The 19,274-nt window shown below is 33.4% G+C and overlaps 1 protein-coding gene across 1 annotated transcript in view; it reads right to left on the reverse strand.

Moving 5' to 3' along the window:
- Ptpn20 (protein tyrosine phosphatase non-receptor type 20) overlaps nt 1-19,274 on the reverse strand; it is a 77,528-nt gene that overhangs the window by 50,680 nt on the left and 7,574 nt on the right. The window contains exons 2-5 of the mRNA XM_046446773.1: nt 15,890-15,896; nt 11,867-11,961; nt 8,324-8,424; nt 5,032-5,144 (exon numbers count right to left, since the gene is read on the reverse strand). Of these exons, the coding sequence (XP_046302729.1) occupies nt 5,032-5,144; nt 8,324-8,424; nt 11,867-11,961; nt 15,890-15,896 (316 nt within the window). The remainder of the gene's footprint in view (nt 1-5,031; nt 5,145-8,323; nt 8,425-11,866; nt 11,962-15,889; nt 15,897-19,274) is intronic.

Genomic DNA, 19,274 nt, shown 5'->3' on the forward strand with positions numbered 1-19,274 from the left:
CTAAAAGCATGCAATGGAGAAAGGATAGCATCTTCAACAAATGGTGCTGGGAGAACTGGAAATCCATATGCAACAAAATGAAATTAAATCCCTTTCTCTCACCATGCACAAAAGTTAACTCAAAATGGATCAAGGAGCTAGGAATCAAACCAGAAACTCTGCGTCTAAGAGAAGAAAAAGTTGGCTCTAATCTCCATCTCGTGGGGTCGGGCTCCAAATTCCTTAATAGGATACCTATAGCACAAGAGTTAAAATCAAGAATCAACAAATGGGATGTATTCAAATTAAAAAGTTTTTTCTCAGCAAGAGAATCAATAAGAGAGGTAAATAGGGAGCCTACATCCTGGGAACAAATTTTTATCCCTCACACTTCAGATAGAGCCCTAATCTCCAGAGTATACAAAGAACTCAAAAAATTAAACAATAAGAAAACAAATAACCCAATCAACAAATGGGCCTAGGATCTGAACAGACACTTCTCAGAGGAGGACATACAATCAATCAACAAATACACGAAAAAATGCTCACCATCTCTAGCAATCACAGAAATGCAAATTAAAACCACTCTAAGATACCATCTCACTCCAGTAAGAATGGCAGCCATTATGAAGTCAAACAACAACAAATGCTGGCGAGGATGTGGGGAAAATGGTACACTTGTACATTGCTGGTGGGACTGCAAATTGGTGTGGCCAATTTGGAAAGCAGTATGGAGATTCCTGGGAAAGCTGTGAATGGAACCACCATTCGACCCAGCTATTTCCCTTCTCTGACTATTCCCAAAAGACCTAAAAAGAGCATACTACAGGGATACAGCTACAACGATGTTCATAGCAGCACAATTCACAATAACTAGACTGTGGAATCAACCTAGATGCCCTTCAATAGATGAATGGATAAAAAAAATGTGGCATTTATACACAATGGACTATTTCTCAGCACTAAAAAATAACAAAATCATGGCATTTTCAGGAAATGGATAGCATTGGAGCAGATTATGCTAAGTGAAGTTAGCCAATCCCTAAAAAACAAAGGCCGAATGTCTTCTTTGATATAAGGGGGGGGGGGGGCGACTCAAAACAGAGCAGGGAGGAAGAGCATGAGAAGAAGATTATCATTAAACAGGGACAAGAGGTGGGAGGGAATGGGAGAGAGAAGGGGAATTGCACGGAAGATGGAAGGAGACCTACATTGCTATACAAAATTACATATAAGATAGTGTGAAGAAGAAGGGAAAAAAGAGAGGGAAATGTGTTACAGTAGATGGGGTAGAGAGAGGTGATGGGAGGGGAGGAGAGGGGAGGGAGAGGATAGGAAGGGGATAGGAAGGGCAGCAGAATACAACAGACACTAGTATGGCAGTATGTATAAACGTGGCTGTATAACCAATGTGATCCTGCAATCTGTACACATGGGAAAAATAAGAATTCATACCCCATAAAAAAAAGAAAAAAAAAGAATTACTTTTTTAAAAGAGTTTAAAATAAGATAATAAAACAATATCATGAGGTGAGCGTTTGCTCACCTAAAGAGAAACTGTTGCTGAATTAATTTATAATTAAACACTTCAAGAAACAAAGCAGATGGCTAAAAATAAACTTATTGATGGGACAGATGCATGTGTACATAAATTAATAGAAAGGGGAAAAAACAGAAAAATACTTTACGAGGACCTAATGAGAGGCTTAGGAGAGCAACTAGAGACAGAATTAGGAACTAAAAATATTCTCCCTCATAGTGCATGAGTGCATTAGGATGTAGCAGCTTCTGCAGGAAAGGTACAAAGCCTCACCCAGGATCAATTTCCCCTAACTCCACAGATTAAAGCAAGTGGAGACTTTCTCTCTCTTCTTTCCTCCGCCACACTCTCCCACCATGATGTTCTGCCTCACCTCAAGCCCCAGGGAATAAAGCTGAAACCATGAGCTCTCAAATAAACTTTTCCTCCTCTATAGCTGTTCTGAATGGGCCTTTTAGTCACAGCAGTGAAAGAGCTGACTAAAACAGTGATCAATTAAGACATTACAGATATTAAAAAACTAATATGGTAATATTATGAACAACTCTATTACCATAAATTAGGCAATTTACATGGATAGAACAAATTCATTGAACGTGGAACAAATTCAAACTGTAAAGCCTCATTAAAGCAAGGAAGAGAACCTAAAACTATACTGTACTGTAACAAAGAAACAGAATGTTGTTATGGACTGAAGTATGTCTGCCCCCTCCCTAATTCATGTTGAAGTTCTAATCTCCAGTAATTCAAAATGTTACTATATTTGGAGATAGGATCTCTGAAGATGTAACTAAGTGAAAATAAGGTCCTTAAAGGAAGATAACAAGAATCAGACATACATAAGTGAAAGATAATGTGAAGTCAGAAGGAAGGCAACCTCTACAAGCCACAGACAGGGCCTCAGGAGAAACCAACCCTTATGACACCTTAACTTCCAGCCTCCAGAACTGTCAGAAAATAAATTTCTGTTGTTCAAGCCACCTAGTCTGGGATCTTTTTCTATGAAAACCCCAGAAATCTAAAACTATGTATTTTAAAACATCACAAGCAAATAAATTCCAGGCCCAGATGGCTTAAATGAATTCTACCAAACATATGAAGAAGCAATAATATCGATTTTATGTAAAATCTTCCAGAACATAGAGAGTAGAGAATACTTCCTATCTGAATATGTAGGGTCGGCAATAAAACCTGACACTAAAACCAGGGAAATATCACACACACACACACACACACACACACACACACACACAAAACAACAAATGAATATCCTCAGGAAAATACTAGCAAATCAAATAGCATAAAAAACAATAATACACCAAGACCTAATTGGACCTCTCCTAGGAAAGTAAAACAGGCTCAACATTTTAAAAATCAAATAGGTAACTCATTCTGAAAAATTACATGATCATCTCAATTCATATAACAAAATTCAAAAGCCATTCATGATAACTCTTCAGCAAACTTGAATTAGAAGGCACTTCCTCAACCTAATAAATGGCTTTAACATTGTAACAAAGTTCCAAGCTAGTACATTAGGTCAAGTAAAAGATGTGATAGGTAAACACACAGGGAAAGGTAAAAAAATAAAACTGTCTGACAACATGAATATTTACATTGAAAAGAGCTTCTCAAATTAATAAGTTCAGGAAGGTTTTTGAAAGATACAAGGACAGCCAGGCATGATGGCACATGCTTCTAATCCCAGAGGCTCAGAAGGCTGAGACAGGAGGATCCTGAGTTCAAGGCCAGCCCCAGCAACTTAGCAAGTCACTAAGTAACTCAGTGAGACCCTGTGTCTACATAAAATACAAAACAGGGCTAAGGATGTGGCTCAGTGGTTGAGTGCCCCTGAGTTCATTTCCTGGTATCAAAAAAATAAATAAATAAATAAGACACAAGGACAATATACAAAAATCAATTATATGTTTACATATTAACAACAATGGAGTTAAAATATTTTCATAAGTTCCATTTTTATAAAATATCACAAAAACATACTTGATACAAATCAAGAATTTGATTCAAATCCAAATGCAGGATTCTTCTTTTTTGATATGAACATTTAATATAATAAATTAATTAAACATTTGTTTTCTTTTGTAAATTATTAAAGGGAAAAAGTTGGAGAAGACAGAAAAAAAGAAAAACATAAAGATGTTATATCCACTTTTAGGGAAGGAATAGGACTACCCTATGTGTAACTGAAAATGGTTTCCATCATGCCACAAACTCACCAATATTGACTATAATACTTTTTAAACAATTTAATCAGTGTATATTGTTATCTCATTGTGATTTGATTTTTCATTATCTGATTCAAACTTAAGTTGAAACACATTTTTATACTTCTTCTGTGAAGTACCTGTTAATGGCTTTTGATCATTTTTCTATTTGGTTCTTTTATTTTAACAAAATGCAGTTTTATATTTTCTGGGTATTATTATTTTGCTATTATAGACTTAAATAACAGAACCCAAGAGGAGTCTAACTTTAGTCCTAAACTGAAACTGAAAAGGAGAGTATTGAGAAAGGATTGTCTTTCCCTGAGAAATGTACTACTCTAACAGCTAGGTCATAGTACTCACTATTGAAAATAAACAAATTTCATATAGCACCAACATTATTTGTTGCTCAAAGACCATCACAAAGTGAAACAAAAACAAACCATCTAGTCATCATGTCTGAACATCGGCAGAACTAAGAACAACTCCAAAAATACTGACTGTGAGTTACTAGTTCTTCTATGGCTCAGAACATAACCCCTTTTCCTTTAAAACCCATCTGCTTGGCTAGGAATTGATCTGAGAGCTCAGGATTTCCTGTTGTTGCTGCAGTGGTAGCAATGTAAATAAAGCTTCCTTCTTTTTTTCGACTCAAGCTAATAATACTCCCAAAGATGTGACTCCATGGAAGTTTTAATATAACATCTACATGTCCAACAAGATCACATATACACATTATGGTACAGTCATACAATTGAGCATTACATTTAGCTTTTCAAAGTTATAGGGTAAATGTACATTTGTTAAAAAGACATTTATTAAGGAATGTGTTCTTATTTTCAAAATGTATCTAGATTAAAAATGCCATTTCTGCCTAACATGTACAAACCTAGTATGAGCATCACTACCTACATCCAAGTTGAAAAAAATACTAAGCTATGATTTTGTTGAACACATTAGAGAGCTGAGATTAGAAGGTAACCAAATAGTCTGAAATCTAAGGTAGGAACAGGTCCATTTAAAGAGTGACAGCACATAACACTGGCTCACTTGTAGTCAATGACAGAAAGAGATGTCAGGAACAGCACAAGGGCTAAAAAAGTATTTAGACATAAGCAACATATTGCTAAAAGAAAATGTAGGTTAGTACAACAGTACATAACCCCAAGAAGCTAAAGACACAAAGAAAGTTGACACATACTCACAGACACAATCTCACAGACCTCCAATTGGTCTGAAGTAGAGCCCCTTCCAGAGCTTACTACTACAAATAGTATTACATCATACCAGCAAATTCAGGAGAGTCAGTCTTTGATGTCCCTGCAGACTCTTCATCATCACTGTTCCACCTGTCTCTTTTCAAGGCGGCACTGGCATTCCACACATTTTGATCACTCTCACTAGAAAAAAAAACGTGTATGTGGTTCAAAGAATATATACACACATTATGTCTAATATATGTATCTCTAATATCTATATTCATTATTCAATAAAGAGTCACATCTATTTCAGTTCAACCACCTACTCCATTGTCATCAACTGGACTGATGCCTTCTGAGATAATTTTAAAATTCTATGTCTGATTACAAACTTCATCTCCTATCACTTTTACCTGGCTTGCAAACGAATCATCTTGTCTCAATCTATATCTACTCACCTTCTCTCCTCCTTACCTTGGCAGTGAAAGAGAAATACTGGAGTCACTGGGATTTCTGACACTAGCAAAGAGCCACTTGGAAAACACTGGTATGCCTCTGGTCAATTTCCTCTAAAATTTGTCCACTGCAGCTATCTCCAAGCCTCTACCCTCATATGGTCCTTATCTTAATCCTCTGCCTTAGTAAAAAAGTAGTCCCTCCTAGACAATGCAAGACAAAATTTACTATTTTAAAACACACACTCAAATGCATCAATATTCTTCATTACTCTTTACTTTTTCCCTGTTTAGAATTAATCCTTCCACTTTCTTAATCCCACACATTTGAAAAAATTTTTCTTACAACTCATCTTTTCTTATTATCTATAGATTATTTCACATAAAAAATTCAACTTTCTCTCATCTTAAAAATGGGGAACTATTGGGAAATGAAATCTACCAAATTATGCTACATTTATGAATAAACATACCACAATGAGTCCCATGTATATGTGTACAAACAAAATTATAATGAAATAATGATGATAATAATAAGGAGGAGTGCTGGGAGCCATTAGCCAAGTGGGTATGACAATTTCCTTGCCAGCGTACCCCATGTTGCAGTAACATTGAAAGTAGGTGACCTTGCTCAAGGACCAGGGCGGATTAGGGTGTTCCCGGTTTAAGATAATCGTGTTTAGGGCGTTCCCAGTTTAGGTTCCAGGTTTAAGGTTTAAGATTATTCCTGCTGGGAATAGGGCGTATCCTGCTGCCTGAGTTCCCCTTGAGTTCTCACGGGATTCAGACAGTATTTTTTGGGAGACAGAAGCCCAGCGGATGTGATTTGGGCAGAGAACGTGGATTTGGGCAGAGAACGTGGATTTCCCCAGAACGTGATTGTAGACGGCTGGTGTGAGTTCGGGAATAAAGAGTTGCTGTTTGAATCTACAAGCTGTGTAGTGGCTCGTGATTGTGTGCCCAGCCAGACTGCGGCAGAGGAGGATCAGTAGAGTAAGCTTACCAGGGGAAGAAAAAGGTGAGGGACAGAAAGGCACTGGGGAATAAGACTGATCAAATTATGTACATGTATGAATATAATATAATGAATCCCCTATTATGTATAATTATAACATACCAATAAATACAGGAAACCCTTTAAACTACCTCTGTCATGCTAATAATTGCTAAAAGATTTTTTAAACACTAACCATATTCACTTTCTGTTTCTTTTCCAACCTCTCACTATGCAATTTACTCACCTCTTCTATCTGCTAGGCTCTTGTACTTTTATTTCAACTTCACTTAGCAAAAATCTCCTAATTTGATTTCTGGATCTAATAACCAATGTCTAGATAAAATTATTCCTAAAACACAAATTTAATTATAACTGCAAGTCAACTTTAGAATAAATAAAGGCTCCCTGTTGGACACTTTAAGGATGCTGGCAAACAAGCCCCTGCCTACTTTTTCATCTCATCTCTACTAATTTCCTACATGCACTTTATGCAAAAATAATTACCTTTTTATTTTTATTCTGTGAATAATCTTACATTTCTTTCTCTTTTCTCCTCACTATTATTTGACTACTGCAATCATCTACTTGACATTCATTTCCTACCACTTTTATCCTGCCTTTGTTAACAGAAATCCTAGTTCTAGAAATATAGACAGACCCTACCTATGCTTCATTTTCAAGTCAATAAACTAATAAAATGTATACTTGGCTTTACTTATATTGAGTTCCTTCACACAACATGCCCAAATGATATCTTCTCCAATTCCTATCACCTTTGACACTTATTTCTCACCACCAATGAGATATTTCCACAAGTCCTTACCTTTGCTCAAACTTCTTCCCTCAGCCTAAAATTTTCTTCCCTCCCTTTTCATCTGCTAGGTTTCTATTTATTTAAATTCTAAACCCAACCAAAATATCTTTACATCAAAAAAGGCTGTGATAAACTTCTCTGGCATATATTCTCTGTCTTCTATACCCAACATCTTTGGATTTTGATTCTATAACAATGCTTATACCATTGTATTTAAATTTCTCTTACATATCTGTTTCCCAATTAAATTGTGATTCAAAGAGCAAACTGTGATATTTTGTATTTGAGTACAGTGCTTAGTATATAATCTCAAAATGCCTTGGAATTACTATTATTTGTTCATTTAATGAGCTTCTTAAAGGGCAACCTATATATATATATATATATATATATATATATATATATATATATATATACACACACACATACAGATATATGTATACATATATGTATGTATATAAACACACATACACACAATATAAACAATATGCACATTATTATGCAGTACTATTTCAGTGACTATAGCTGTTACTAATAAATTTCTAAGGAAACATGACTTTACAAAATGTTTCCTTATTAATCGCTTTTTTACATGTAATGCCTAAATTTGAACATTTTATAAACATAACAACTATTGTTTCTTTCATTTTCCTTATAAAAATTTGCTTTCTTGTTTCTTCAAATTTTTATTTCATATATAGACCAGAGAATTCACCACATTAACAGTTTTATTGTTTTTAGTACATAATTTTCTTTCTGGAAAGACTGAATTCCTAGTAAAATTTAAAGCTATCCTGAGTTTTATGCTACCTTCAGTACACTGTCCCCTCTAACAGCTCCAGGCACATTTCCAAAGGCTTGGAGGCTGTGTAACTATTGAAAAGATAGAGAAGTTGAATCTTTGATAATATCTTTTCCTTGTGTTAATATTGTATTTATGAGATCCTAAATGCAACATATTTCCAAGAAAACTAAATCAGCCTTACAAAGAAATGTAAATAACCCAACTTTTGAGGGCCATTATTCACTGTTCCCATTCAGATGAAGGGATATGAATAAAGTATGAATATGAATAGGATAAACAAAATTCACTAAATAAGTACATTAGTTTTACCTTTCTGAAGGCTCTTGAAAAAGATCCTCAGCAGCACTACTTCTGAGTGAGAATTTCTTAGAAGGTTTCATCTTCTCTGAGTTAACTTTATTTTGTAAAACCTATAGGCATGAGAAAGAAAACAAACCTTGTGATTTTAAGAAACATAGTTAAATGAAATATGATTTCTATAGCTTCTTAAGATAAGATTTTCCATGATGGAATTAAAACATAATAATGATGTTATTTATACTCCTAGAAAATCTCTTGAAATGTATATCTACCTAGTTAATATTTTCCAATGGGTCAAAACAAAGTATAGAGTACTTTATGTAAATACAAGTGATTCATATTGAATTACTCATTAATAAAAAAAACTTAATTTGAAACAGATTTCTTTTTATTGCAGCCCAGAATAGATTACTATAAGTTCTTATGACATTTAATTTACTGTGAAGATAAAATCCTTAACACTAGATTTATCTTTACTTCAGTATTTGCAACATCTAATCCAGTAATTCTACATATGTCCCTCCCATGAGATTTTGTAATATCCAATGGAAAGATTTTAGTCCTCTTTGACTAAACATTCTCCATAATACCTGGCTCTATGGTAAACTACATCAAATTTAATTAGGAAGAAAATCACATTAAAATAAATATTCAGAGACTGGGCAACTTGGAAGCCTGAAGCAGGATAATCACAAGTTCAAGACCAGCCTCAGCAACTTAGTGAGACCTTGTCTCAAAAATAAAATATAAAAGGGCTGGGGTTCAGTAGTAAAGCACCCATGAGTTAAATTAAAATAAAAACAAATAAATTATTTTAAAAATAGAGATTCAGTAATTAGCATTTTAGGCCTTGACTCTGCCTCATTTCTTTTTTTTTAATTTTTTTGTACTTGTATATGGACAGAATGTCTTTGTTTTATTTGTTTATTTTTATGCAGTGCTAAGGATGTAATCCAGTGTCTCAAATGCCCTACCCCTCAGCTATAGCCCCAGCCCTTGCTTCATTTCTTAATTTTTTTGTTTTAATTTTATTTATTTTTTATTAAATTATTATTTATTCTAATTTGTTATACATGATGGCAGAATGCAATTCATTTCATATTACACATATAGGGCACAATTTCTCAAGTCACTGATTGTACACAAAGTATTTTCACAACATTCGTGTCTTCATACATTTACTTAGGGTAATGATGTCTAACTCATTCTACCATCATCCCTACCCCCTCCTTTTCCCTCCCTAAAGCTCAAAATTTATTAATTTGACAATTCTTTTGGGGGGGGCCCAGTATGTACAGATACTATTATAAGTGTTAGAACAAAACAGTGAACAAGAAAAACATGTCCTGATAGGACAAATGGTGAACAAGAGAAGCATATGTTCTGACATTATGAAGGATATATTCTCATGGACAGATACAAAACAAGTAAGCATAAAAATAATTGTAGCCAATGTTGTGTTAATATAGTAACAGAGTATGGTAACAGGTAACTGTTGTATATATAAAAAATGAAAAAGAAGAGACTGAACACAGGAACAAGAAAGTACTCTGAGGAAAAACATGCACATATGCACATACACAAATACCTCTGGCTTCTGCCTAATTTTCTACTCTTTAATTCATGCCTATTTCTCATACAATATCTCCAGTTACAATCTGGGTTTTCTTTTCATCTTTTTGTAAATATCTTTCATAATTTTTATTTGTAAACTTTATTAATTTTTTCCTCTCCTGATAGTGTGTGTTGTATGTATGTGTCCTAATCCTAGAAGACATTAATACAGTCATCATTCCAGAACACTGACCCCCAAAACAATTATTTTTAAAAATAAGACATTAATACATGTAAACAACCACCTGGCACTTTTATCAAATATATTAATTTTGTTGAACAGGTTAAAATATATAAATTGAGTTTTCATCTTAACATGAAGAAACATTTCCTGAAATATAAATATATATTTTAGCAATAACATGACCATTATAGATTTATTAAATTCTAATAGACTGAGTAATTGCCAGTTTGAATAATACATAAAATACAAATTTTTAAAAACGCTTCCTTAGCTAATTAAGAAAAATATTATTCTACTATATATTTTTCTAAGTTTTGTTTTTCACATTTGGGGATTTAATCCACCTTGAATAAATTTCAGGGTACAGTATAATTTTCCCACCCTGCTAAATCACCAATAGTTATCTTCCATTCACCTGGACATTCACAAGATCTGAAAGTCCACTCAAAGTACCAGGGGATCTTTGCAGGGCACAGGAAAGGAACCATGGACAGTCTTAGGCAGAAGCATCAAATGTCCTAAGAGTAATCTAGTTTCATTTTGGTGTCAGACAGTGAGATTACATGGATGAATACAAGAGTCACCTTGGCTTAGAAGCCTCATGTTACAAAGAAACCAGTATTACCTGCCACCCACATTCAGGCAAGAACCCATCTGTACTTTCAAGAAGACATTTATCATCCCTTGTCACAATCCTTCCAGTACAAGAGTCATTTTGCCATAACTAATACTGCCTGGCAACACAGTTGATATTCTATTTTCATCTGGTTCTAAGGAAATGGGGGGTTATAAAACTAGCACAAAATTATTTTCTCAAAAAGACAAAAAAAATGTTTTGTTAACTTTTACTTTCAGATGACAATAAGTTTTATTTTCCCTGCTGAAATAATAAATTATACCCAGTACCATTAATTTAGCAAACCGTCCTATCAAGCTTACTTCAAAAACAGAAGAAAAGAAAGTCAGACTAAGTTAAGCTGGACTGAAGGTACAAAACCACCTGGTCAATGATAAAGGCTCCAGTTTTTTCAATCTACTGGCAGAGAATTGTGGTGGCAATCATTTTTGCAAAGTTCATGTCTAAGCTAACAGCTTAAGAAACAATTAAGTCTCTACACCTACATCTACCCTAGAGATACCAGTTTACAGCATCTTAGAGAACGGTTTTAAAGTGGGGACCAGCAGAGTAAACTCTGTAGATGGAAATGCCCTGCCTCCCACCCAAAATGGGAGTAGGGTGGAGTGGAACAGCGTGCACAACACTTTCACAGAGCAGCATTAAAAGGAGTTTTCTTCAGAGTTCCAAAAAGCCTCACTCTTTCAAATCCCTACTTTGGTCATCTTCAACATCAGAGTGACAAAAAAATTAAGAAATCATTCTGGTGCCGGGTGTGGTGGTGCACTCATGTAATCTAAGCAGCTCAGGAGGCTGAGGCAGGAGAATCTCAAGTTCAAAGCCAGCCTCAAAAACTTATCAAGGCCCTATGCAACTCAATGCTCAGCAAGACCCTGTTTCTAAATATAATACAAAAAGGGCCAGGGATGTGGCTCAGTGGTTAAGTGCCCTTGAGTTCAATCCCCAGTACCGAGAGAGAGAGAGAGAGAGAGAGAGAGAGAGAGAGAGAGAGAGAGAGAGAGAGATATCATTGTGGTGAGAACAATAAAATAGATATCAATTCCCTAGAGAGTGAAGTCAATGATTTCATTATAAGCTACCATCAATTAGCTGACAGTTATCTCCTTTTAGATTTTACCTTTGATCTAGTTGTCTTTTTCTTACTTGATGAAGGCAAACTCTTACCGAAATTCATTTGTTCTGAATCAGGCTCATTTTCTTCCTTACCATTTCCTGAACAAGAAAAGAAAAGAATGAATCAAATGTAAACCACTACACAGAAGCTGAAGTCTTAGTGCAAAAAATCTAGCTATATGAGGGGAGTGGTTTTCACCTACATTTTCTATTTTTCAAATCATCTCATCTTTATCTCCTATATTAATATCTTTTCCTCCTGCTTTGAAAAAACAGTAGCAAAGAAGAACCTGCATCTTTTCATACCCAAAGAGTTGATTTTTGACCAGTTCCTTTGTTCCTAATTACCAAAATATCCAAGAAAGTACTCTTCTGGTAAATTATAAATTATGCAACTCGCAGAACCTGTGCATTGTGAACACAATTCTTCTCACTTTAACACCTTGTAGTATTTATGATTCAAAAATCAGTTATATGCTCATTGTTGTTTCAGGATTTATTGAAGAACAAAATATGAATCATCTTAAGAAAACTCACTCCTGAATTTATTCTATGATTATTGCTAATTGCTTTGTTAATTTCACTGCACAGAACCTTTCAGATAAGAAGCCAAAGTAGAAATTATTCTCTGATCTCAGAATGAAGCACTCAAGGGACTGTTTCCCATATCATGATAGCCTTAAAAATGATTTAGAAATTTTGTGATATAGCATATTTAAAACTAAGTAAAAATATAGTGAGCTAGTACTTTAGAAACTAAAAAGTGAATCACTGAATGTGTTAAAAAGAAAAAAGAAATTAAGAACTATTATAACATGAGTTAATTTTTGAAAATAAATATAGAATATTAAGTACCAATGAAAGGACAACATATCAAAACTTACATGAAATAGCTGAAGCAGTGTTTAGGTAGGTTTTAAATGCATTTACAAAAAAAGACAGAAAATACTGACAAAACATAGATTCACATTCAGTCACAGATCCAAACAAACATAAAATTTCAGGAAACTCAAAGTAAGTAGAAAAGAACAAGCCATAAATAAAAATAATAAATAAAAAATAAGGTAAAAAAAGAATAATCAACTAAATAAAATTATTTATTTGAAAAGGACTTAAAAATATACAAACTTTTTTCACTACTAATCCATGGGTAGAAAATAAATAATATTAAAAAGAAAAAGAAACACAGCTAAAAATGCAACTATAATTTTTAAAAAGTAATAAGCAAATACTATCAGTACTTTAAACAAATTTGATGAAATAGAAACCTTTATAAAAGAATTGTAATTATAAAAATTTACTCAAGAAGATGCAGAAAGGCTAACTAGTATAATAACCACTTAAAAAGTTAAAACAATAATCAAAAATATCAGTTCCAGGGGAAAAGGCATCTGGGCCCAAACAGGTTTCCACATAAAATTTTACCACACTTTTAATGAACAAAACCCTTTTGTTATGCAAATTGATTTAGAGAATTTTTCTTTAAAAGTTTATTAACTTATATTAAGTTAATAAAATCCTGACATGAAAACAAAATATAAAATACATGTAAGAAAAATGATAAGCCAAACTCAATAACAAACAGATGCAAAATACCTAAATAAAACAATACTAAGTGCTGCAATGGGGAAAAATGCGTCCAGATTAAGTGGATCTATCTCAAGAATTCAAAGTACGCTCAATGTCAGAAAAAAAATCTATTTCTATGAATTAGCATGTTAACAAATGTTAACAAAATAAAGGACAAATCATATTATCATCTAAACACTTAAAATCATTTTAAAAATTCAATAGTCTATCAAACTGGAAATAAAAGGAAGAAACTGCTTTAATTTATAATAAAGTTTATCCAAAATATCAAGCTAACATTATACATAATGGTAAGACTTCAAATATTGTCTCATTATTTAAGCAAAATAAAAGAATGCATGTTATCTCTATTCTTATCTAACATATATGATATAGCATCTAAGTAAAGGAGAAAAAAAACCCTAGGATTGGTAACAAAGAAAGTAAACTATTATTTACAATATTGTCATTGTCTGTATAGAAAAGTTTTTACAATATTTTTATAATATATACAATTTTACAAAATTTTTACAATATTTACACTATTGTAATTGTCTATATAGAAAAATCAAACTACAGTTAAACTATTACAAATAAGAGTATAATAGGAAAGCTAATATAAGCATCAATAAATTCCATATTCCATATATCAACAATAACCAACTAGACATTGCAAAAGAAGGAAAAATGTCATTCATAATAGCAACAGAAAAGGAATCCTGAAATAAATTGAATCAAAAATACATTTTTATATATTTCACTATATAGTGAAAATTGTACAATCTTATTGAAGAATATAAAACTTAAAGAACCCATATTCATATAGGAGAAAGCTCAATGTCATACTAATGGCAACTATCTTTCAAGTCAGTCCACAAATTTAGCACAAATCCAATAAAATTGGAGAAGGATATGTGTATGTATATGTTGAGTATAAATATGTGTATGTTGAAAATCTAGAAAATACAAATCTGAGAATAATAAAGATAATTTTATAAAAGAAAAACTGGCTGAGGGCATTTTCTCTACCAAACAGCAATGTGTATTATATTTAAATTAATCAAACCATGTGAATTTGCATAGGATAGACAGATAACTAAAGAGGAAAGCAATACAAAAACAGACTCAAGCACATAAGGCACTTGCCATATTATAGAGGTGGCACTGCACATCAGTAGGGAAAATACAAAATAAATGGGAGTAGGATGATTGGTTCTCCTGCCCTCCACACAAATTTATCCCTAATTCATGTATAACAAGATCAAAATATTAAAAATAAAAGAAACCATTTTAATATCTCAATGTGGGAATGAATTCAGAGTTATGAAAGTATTACTTACACAAGAAAATACTGATAAATGTGAACATTCAAAAAATACCAACATTTTTTTTTGTGGGGGTGTTACTAGAGATTGAACCAAGGGTTTTACACTTGCTGAGCAAGTGCTCTACCACTAAGATACATCCCTAACCCTTTTTCATTTTTACTTTGAGACAGGATATCACTAAATTGTCCAGGCTGGCCTCAACCTTGTGTGCCTTCTGCCTCAGCTTCCCCAGTAGAGCTGGGATTACAGAGTAACTGGGATTGCAGGAGTGCACCACTGCACCCAACCTATCAATAATTTTTTTTTTAAATCACCATGGAAAAGTAATAGAATAAACAATGGAATATACCTTTTAAAAATCTTAAACTTCAAATAAGCCAATACAAAAAAAAATGATCAGAGGACATAAAATTGGTTATCAACTTAGCTGCAAGTTATAAAAAACAACTTTTGCCAATTTGAGAATGAATACGATTTACCACATGTCCCCTGGGCAGCTCCCATAACCTCAAAAAGGCTGAGAAATAAGATGTGGATCTTTTGAATGTTTCAAGTACACATCTAACATCCCTGATGCTGGGCACTAAAACTGCAAGTTACCCTTCATAGCTCTTGACATTGAAGGTCATTTACCACTATTGCTTCATGCCAAAATTAAGAGGATGGGGGATTCTGTAACCCTATAAAGAAGCTACAAAGGCTAAGAAGTCTAATTAAAAGTTAAAAAAAGAAAGAAATTATAAGCATTATGAACAAGTAAATAAATATACAAATGTTATGGCTGAGATATGAGGTGTACCTCAAAAGTTCATGTGTGAAACACATAATTCAAGTTCAGAGGTGAAATGATTAGAGTTGGGAGAGCCTTAACCTAATCAGTGCATTAAGCTATTTGAATGGGGTTTAATTGGGTGGTAACTAGGTAGGTAGGGTGTGGCTAAAGGAAGTGAGCCATTAGGGGTTTGTTTATATATGTATGCATATATAAAATATATATACCTTTGGGGTTTATACTTTGTCCTTTATCTACAGAGTTTCTCTCTGTGTCTGGTACAAATTCTCTCTCTCCTTCCTGGTATCCTAGTGTACAGAGTCTCTCCTCACCCTTCCACCATGATGTTCTGCCTCACCTTGGGCCTACAGCAAGGGAGTCGGCCATTTATGGACTGAGACCTCTGAAACCATGAGCACCAAATAAACTTTCCTTGTAAAATTGTCTTTTGGCCTAAACAGCTAACTAAAACAAGAAAGTAGAAAGCCAGACACAGCCTGGGTCCCTATACTTCTTGGAGCAAAACCAGCATTCTAGGCTTGTTCTACCTACCTGAGGCTTCTATGTGGGAAATGAATAAACTTAACATTCTATAAAGCCACTAATATTTTAGTTCTACTATTCACACCTGTATTTAATCCCAACACCACACACACACACACACACACACACACACACACACACTTCCAATGGGCTTTCAAAGTGGTCTAGAGGATTTCAGGAATTAATTTATTCTCCTACTTTTGAAAGTAATCTCAACCCTTTCCTACTTGCCTAAGCCTTTAAATACCCCCATATCTCCTCCTCATTATCAGCAGATGATTGGTCTATACTTTACAAATTAAATAAAGCTATTCCCTTATTTATTGCTACACAACAGACCAATCCACCATCTCTGCACACACCTTATCTTCCTTTTCTAATAAAATAACACAACAACCACTCCTCCAATCTGGGATTCAGATCCCTCGCCATATTCTGCCTTTTTCATTTCTTCCTACATAAACTCTCCTTCTCACAAAAAAATGTTCCTTCAACCCCACAACATCCTCTAGATATCAACCCATTTCTTCTCTTTCCCTCTCCCTCTCCCTCTCCCCCTCTCTCTCTCTCTCCCCCCCTCTCATTTCCTGAGAGTTGTCTCAACTATTTATTTTATCACCTCCCACTTAGTCCTCATCCCACTGTAACCTACATTCAGTCTAAACATACTACTAAAATAGTTCTCTATTAAGTTACCAATAATCTCAGTTATGTTACTATCTTGCTTCAAACTTTTTTGAACAAATGGCTTTTTTAAAGTATTCTCAGCAGTATATCAAATTGTTGAACATTACCTCCCTATTAAAATATATCTTACCTTGGCTTTTGTGGGACACCACTTCTGATTTTCCTGTCATCCCACTATAGCTCACTGTCTATCACCTTTGCCATATTTTCTTCTACCTAGGCATTAAAAGATGTAATTCTAAGAACTCCTCTCATCTCAAGTTGTTCAGTATCTCTTTGGATGGTCTGTTTCATCTTTACTCATCTTTAATTATACTGACATAATTACATGAATCACAAATTCTATCTCTGGAACAGACATGTCAACTATTGTCTGCATAGAAAACTCCTTACTACATTGCTCCACTTAGATGTCTCATGAATTGATATGTCTAAATTGATATGTCTAAATCTGAACTAATGATTTCTACCACACAATAACCATCAGCACCAACAACTAACCTTTCCATTGTTTTTTCCTCAATGAAAGATATGCCAGTATGCATCAAGTTATACAACTTAAGAACTTAGAAATCCTTAACACATATAATTTAACTCCAATGTGCAATCTGCCACTGATCTTGTTTTGACCTCCTAAATATCATTTTCACTCTTAATGTCCCTACTACTATCCAACATTTGTCCTTTGATTAATGCCACAGTCTCTTAACAAGCCTCTCTATTTGTACTCTTGCTATCCATTCAATATATTATCAACAGGGAGGTAGAGAAAGAAGAGACAGAAGAAATAGAAAAGAATTCTAAATATTAAGATTTTTTTTATTTTACTTAAGACATAAAAGACAAAATGAAAATGTTATAAAGGAACAGAATGAAAGTTCAGTGGTAGAAAGGAATCCAATAGAAAGACTAATACTAAACAATGTAACAATTGAAACTAAGATATAAATTGTGTGCTTAAAAGCAGAACAGATATAACTAAAGAGAGAATTAATGAACTAGAAAAAGTCAGAAGAAACATGGAGTGAGAAATGAAAAATACAGAAGAGAGGGAAAGATGGAGAGGAAAGGTCTAACTAGGTAAAACTGGAATATTAAAAGGAGAGGGGAGAAACAATGAGAAACAAATAACAGGATTTTAAAAAGACAAATCATCTTTAAAGAAGCAATAATCAGGCTAAAGCTAACTTGTCAACAGCAAGAATAAAAACCTAAAAACACTGTTGAAATAAAGTAACTGCCAAATTAGAATTTGTGCCAGGGAAAATGTCTTACAAGAACAAAGATTAAAACATATATATTTGAAGATCTATCAAAACTGAAAAACCCATATGTAGCAGATATGCTCTAATATAAATATTAAAGGCTATTTTCAAATAAAAGGAAAAAAAACTCACATGAACAAACATGTGAAAAGGCATGTATATGAAAGAAACAGTAAATGTATATGAAAGAAATCGTAAAGACATAGGTAAAACTAATTACTATCTAAATTAATGATAATATGATGATAAGAAGTATATGGAATTAAAATAGGATATGTACATGGCATGTAAGTTGGAAGAATGGGCAAAGAAAATAAACTTAAAGGTACTGAGGCCTGCATTGCCTGGTGGTTGATAAAAGATGGTATATCACTACATATCCTAAAGACATAAGCAGATAAGAAAATATTATTAAAACTTTATGTTAATGGAATTGATCATTTAGGAAAATATATTTCTTTTAAAATAAATTACAAACACAGACACAATAAAAATAGAAAATCTGAACAACAGATTGAATTTGCATTTTAAAAACCTTGTAAAAGAAAGTCAAACCACCTCAGGCCTGTACGACTTCACTTCTACTAAACATTTTGGAAATAAATAATACCAATTCTACACAAACTGTTTTAGAAAATAAAGAAAGATGGAGAACTTCTCAAAACATTTTATGACATCAAAATTACCCTGTTATCAAAAAACATACAAAAATTATACAAGAAAAGCATATCAATATCCCTCATAAACATATCAAAAAAAGCAGTCTTTTAATTCTTGATGCTAATTCAATTGGATATCCATATTCAAAATTCAACTCTAGAAGGATCATAGATTTAAAATTGAAAGATTAGGCAATAAAGTTTTAGAGTAAAATACAAAAGAATATCTTCATGAGCCATGCTGTATCATTGAAGTAGTAGTAGTACTCATTGGTGTAGTACCATATAAATCCTACTTATGGACTAAGATGACTTGAGCAATGACCAGAATCAGGAAGACTCTGACTCCCTGGCAAAATGTAAGAGTTGGAATGGCTCTACACAGATTTATATAGCATAAGGAGTAAGAGATATAATTACTATGAAAGATGTATGCAATGATGTAACTACTTGTTAGATAGTAATATAGCATTTGGGAGCTATGTAGCTTTGTCATTTTATTCACACAAGACATGGTACAAAACAGACTTCCCAAAGACTCCTTCAAATAACTCTAGTGACTATTTTAAGTTTATTAACAGGTAGACAT

The sequence above is a fragment of the Marmota monax genome, unplaced genomic scaffold (assembly GCF_021218885.2).
Source record: "Marmota monax isolate L192 unplaced genomic scaffold, Marmota_monax_Labrador192_F-V1.1 WCK01_AAM20220418_F8-fsc00207, whole genome shotgun sequence".
In the NCBI taxonomy this organism is placed as follows: Eukaryota; Metazoa; Chordata; class Mammalia; order Rodentia; family Sciuridae; genus Marmota; species Marmota monax.